This window comes from Glycine max, chromosome 4 (genome assembly GCF_000004515.6).
Source record: "Glycine max cultivar Williams 82 chromosome 4, Glycine_max_v4.0, whole genome shotgun sequence".
Lineage (NCBI taxonomy): Eukaryota > Viridiplantae > Streptophyta > Magnoliopsida > Fabales > Fabaceae > Glycine > Glycine max.
Genome location: NC_016091.4, coordinates 1114027 through 1119124, shown reverse-complemented (window position 1 = coordinate 1119124; position 5098 = coordinate 1114027). Strand labels below are relative to the sequence as shown.

The window sequence follows — 5098 nt, the reverse complement described above, 5'->3', positions numbered from 1 at the left end:
TGAAAATATATTTCCTTGTATGCCCCTCCTAATTAATAAATTAATATTTTGGTAAAAAGTTAGCGAATTGGGTTTTGGTTTAGTACGAAAAAGAAAATGTGATAAAAGAATGAGATTCAGTTTCGATAAGCTTATCCGGTCGATACGCTGCCGTTTCTGGATAAATGCCGCCTTTATTTTTGCCAACTGTCCATTTCGTTTCCGTGTCTCTATCTCATTCACTCATTCCTCTCAATTACAGCAATAATAATTTACCGAGTTATTTTGGTCTTTTTTTGGGTACATACGTCATTTTGGTATTTAATATATATTGTATTCTTTAATATTTTTACGAAATTGAATCTTAAATACATTGAATGATATTTATTGCATAATCAAACCATTCAATACTGTCATCAATAATATGCAAAAAATATTGATAAAAATTCAAGCTTAACATTTGTGAAAAAATATTTAATAATATAAAGAAGTGAGTAATTATAATACATAATATACTATTTTTTTTACTGCAATATACTATTTATTATATATAAGATTTTTTTCATCAATAGATAATATTAATAATATAATACAATTAAATATATTCTACCATATGAATAACAATGAATTAATATTAATTATTAATATTTTATTTATATATAAGAAACTTATATATATGATAGTTAATAAATAATATTATATTATATTTTTAAATTCTTTGAAGTAGTCATTATTATACCTAATATATTATTTATATATCAGATTTTCTTCTTTAATAGTTATAATTAATATTAAATAATATTAAGAAATATAATGTACTGCATAAATTATATTGAAAAAATATTAATTATTGATATTTTATTTATAAGTATGAAAATTAATATTTAATAGTAAATAAGTAATAAAATTTTATACTATTAAATTCTTTTAAAGTATAAGTATAATACCTAATATCCTATTTATATATGAGATTTTCTCTTTAATAGCTAATATTAATAATGTATAATATAGTTAAATATATTTTACGGTATAAATAATATAGTATTTTTTTAATGTTTTCTTCATTATACATAGTTGTGAACGTTTATGTAGGAGTTTAACAACCCTAATAAAATGTGATGAATTGATATAATTTATTTTATTTGTATAACATGCAAAAATATCCAAAAAAATATATATTATTATTAAATACTCTTAACGTATTTAAATAATGATTAATTTAATTTTTTTACAAGTAGTTAAAAACAAAATATAGTGTAATTAAGTTTTTTTACAAGTAAAAAATAAAAAGTTTTGTCATTAGTTTCCATGAGAACTTTGTTAATAATAATTGGAAATCTTAAATAAGATTTTCGTCCCATTTAGTGTTAATTCATTTTTTAATCTTGTAAAAAAATTCAGAACAATAATAGTAAGTTTTAAATATTTCATTTTTTATTCTTATTATTAAAATTTGTTGTCACTATTATTTTGTTGACATTAATAGGTGTGACATAAGCAAAAATGTCATGTCATGAAAGTAGGCTAGAGATGTCATATTATCATTACAATATATGAATTTTTTTACAAAGACTTAAAAAAAAGAATTTACAGGAATTAAAAAAAGAATTTATAGGAATAAAGAATTTTAAAAATTATACTAAATTAAAAAAAAGTGACAAATTTATAGGCATGAAAAAAATTAAGCCTTAAATAAAACATAATTTTAATTAAAAATTAATATAAAATAAAATCTTAAATAACAAAAAATATTTCTTGATAATTACGCATTTTCTCAACTTTTGCTTTTTTCTTTCTTTCTTGGTTATCACTATAAGACCACTTGCACGTTATATAAACACACTAGACTCTCTTCCACTTGGTTATCACTATAATACTCACTCATAGATTGTGTATTATTTTTTAAAAGTCTAAATTGGTGTTTAAAGTGTGTATTATTTATTTTTGTGTGGTGAATGAATGTTAAAGAGGAAAAGAATAATGTAGATGGTGAGGGAGAGTTTGGAGTGTTTCTGTAGTTTTTGAGTGATCTTATAGTGATAAACAAAGAAAAAAAAAGTAAAGAAGGTTGAGAAAATGATTGATTATTAACAAATATTTTTTTTTTATTTAAGATTTTTATTTTATATTAATTTTTAATTAAAACCACACATTGTATTTAAGGCTTAATTTTGTTGGTGCTTCCAAATTTGTCACTTTTTATTTTTACTCTATGCAATCTTTTTCCATTTTTCGTCTTTGTATTTTTTTTTTTCATTTTTAATTCATGTAAAAAAAAAATTCATTTTTAGTCCTGGTTAATTATTTCTTATTTTTAGATGCTATAAAAAATTATTTTTAGTTCTTGTAAATTCTTTTTTTTTCTTTTTTAATTCCGGTTTTTTTTTTTTCATTTTGTTTTTCTATAATAAATGATATAACAAAAAATAACAGTAACCTAACAAATTTTAACAGCAGAAACTAAAAATGAAACATTTGGAATCTACTGGAACTATTTCTGAAGAAGAAGAAAATTACATGGACGAGAACCAAAATACGTTAAATTATAAGAATCAAAATCTTAATTAAGTTTGATTAATCATATTAAAATTATAAAATTGACTGAATGGTTAAAGAGGAAAAAAATAAAAGAAATTATGAGTTTAAATATCTTGCATCTACTAACAAAAACAATTAACAATCGATAAAAAAAATTGTGAATAATAATCAGAACAAAACCAACCAAACCAGAATCGTAGATATGCAAACTAAAATTACTATTATTTAAAAAAAAAATGTAAAAATAATAAAAATAGAAATGGAGGCAGAGAAGCTGATCTGAAAGGAATGGCGTCCATTTCGCGGTTCTGTTGTGTGCATATGCGAGCGTCTCTATGCAACTTCACAGCCCAGAAAGGTCCTTCTCCTTCACTACCCTCCCCATTAACTCATTTTTCTTCTACTTCCAACATCCCTCGTCGTTTTTGTTCAGGTCCATCACCTCCCACAACCTTGGACTTGGAGCATCATAAAACAACACCATGTTTGCTGTAAGAATTCAACTATAACTTTTTGCTTCTCAATTCCCACCATTTCTCATCTTTCATGCATAAACAACATCATCATCATGTTCTATCAGTTCTTCCATCGAAGAAGGACGTGCGGTTAATAGGAGACAACTTATTCTTCACACGCCAGTAGCAGTAGCTGCATTTGCAGTCCCAAATGCATTGGCACTCAATGGTGATTTCTATTTTTTTTTTTTTTTTAAAATGTTGTTTCGTTGCATTACTGTGAAGGATAAAACTTAGATACAATTTTATATATAGGTGTTTTTAGTGCTGTTTTTGGTTCTTCGATTATAATTACCGAGGTGTAACTCTAATTTTAATTGAAACACAATACAAAAAGTATTTATGGAAGTGCATGTAAGCTAAGTTTTGTGAATTAATTAACTATATGTATCATATAATATTTTTCAATTTAAATGTGTTTTGAGTTTCAGATGTGTCTGAGGATGTTCGTGTCTACACTGACGATGAGAACAAGTTCAAGATTGAGATTCCCCAAGGTAAATTGAATAATTACAAGTTTGGAAGTAAAACCATACAGTTTCAATTTAGTTGCTTAAATTCTATACTTCTTGTGTTTTTGTGGCTGGATGGATCAGAGTGGCAAGTGGGAACAGGAGACGGAGAATCTAGTGGGTTTAAATCCATAACTGCTTTCTACCCAACAGTGGCATCCAATTCCAATGGTATTCTCACTCTATTCTGATTATTTGTTTCTTCATCCATTATAATTTATTATGCTAAGTAAAATTAATTGCTAACTATCTGTTGCTTCAGTGAGCGTTGTGATCACAGGGCTGGGACCGGATTTCACTAGGATGGAATCCTTTGGCAAAGTTGACGAGTTTGCCCAGACTCTAGTGTGATTTCATGATCAGATTTAAAACTATTATTATTTAGAGGTTTTCTTTCTTTTTGTTCCATCTAATGCTAGAATTTCCCCCTATTTGGTTAAAATGAATTCAACAGGTTAGTGGGCTTGACAGAAGCTGGCGAAAACCCCCGGGTGTGGCTGCTAAACTCATAGATTGTAAATCATCTGATGGTGCGTACTTTTACTTTTAAGGCTACTTCGTTATGGTATAGAATAGGTTATAAGATTGTAAAGGAAAAAAAAAAAAGGATGCTGTAAAATTGTGTCCTCTCTTTAAATAAGTATACTCCAAACGTGAAAAAAAGTGTAGAAATTGGAAACCACCCTTAATACAACTCATGCTGACATCAGGAAATTTAAATACAATGTTCATGAATATTCTAAACTATGAAGTATCAATGTACATATGTTTTAGATCTCTATTCATACTCCTAAAGGCTAAGATATGCTTAATGAGACAGAGAAAGGCTTTCCCAAATGCTGAAATCATTGCGGAAATACCGAAATTTCAGTGCTTAATTCAATTCAAACAATGACTCAGGGATTTATTACATCGAGTATTCGCTGCAAAATCCCGGTGAGAGTCGCAGGTATTTATATTCAGCTATCGGGATGGCATCAAATGGTTGGTATAACAGACTGTATACGGTGACAGGACAGGTTTTTGGCCTCATCACAATTCACAAGATATACTGCAGTATCTATGAGTGTGTGTTCAGTCTAATTCTATTTATTCCATGCAGTATGTGGAAGAGGAAACAGACAAGTATGCTTCAAAAGTTCAGAAGGTGATTTTTTTTTTTTTTGTTATCATACTCCGTTATTTGACAGAAGTACGTAGGTCATGATGATTCCAGATATCTAGTTTATGCGACAACGAAGCGTAGGTCGTTGAAGTGACTTGTAAGTTATGTATTGAAATTCAGCTTCCACTTGGTTTCTGCAGGTAGTTGCATCATTTAGGTTCATATGATGAACATGGTCATGACGAGGAAGAAATTTTCTCACAGCCCTTCTTCATCTTTTCTATTTCATAACGGATTTGTGTCTGCTTAGATCTTTTCTATTCTGGCTCCCCTCAGATTTTCCTGGCATTGTTCTTAAGCTATAAATGGCATTCCAGATCAGACTAGTATGATAAAAACCATGACATTTCCTTCAAGATTGTTGAATGAAAGTAATATACTTGTGGCCA

At 27.7% G+C, this 5098-nt stretch overlaps 1 protein-coding gene across 2 annotated transcripts; it reads left to right on the top strand.

Moving 5' to 3' along the window:
• The first annotated feature begins 2713 nt into the window (after positions 1-2713).
• On the top strand, positions 2714-5098 carry LOC100785276 (psbP domain-containing protein 3, chloroplastic). 2 transcript variants are annotated; one of them, XM_003522937.5, is made up of 10 exons: positions 2714-2875; positions 2951-3008; positions 3098-3201; positions 3464-3529; positions 3629-3715; positions 3807-3889; positions 3999-4074; positions 4445-4563; positions 4647-4691; positions 4850-5098. In XM_003522937.5, the coding sequence occupies exons 1-10, from the start codon at positions 2806-2808 to the stop codon at positions 4874-4876; spliced, it is 735 nt and encodes a 244-aa protein (XP_003522985.1). In that variant the 5' UTR covers positions 2714-2805; the 3' UTR covers positions 4877-5098. The 2 variants fall into 2 exon arrangements, with proteins under 2 accessions (XP_003522985.1, XP_040870672.1); XM_041014738.1 differs by having other exon boundaries at positions 2737-2875; positions 4445-4691.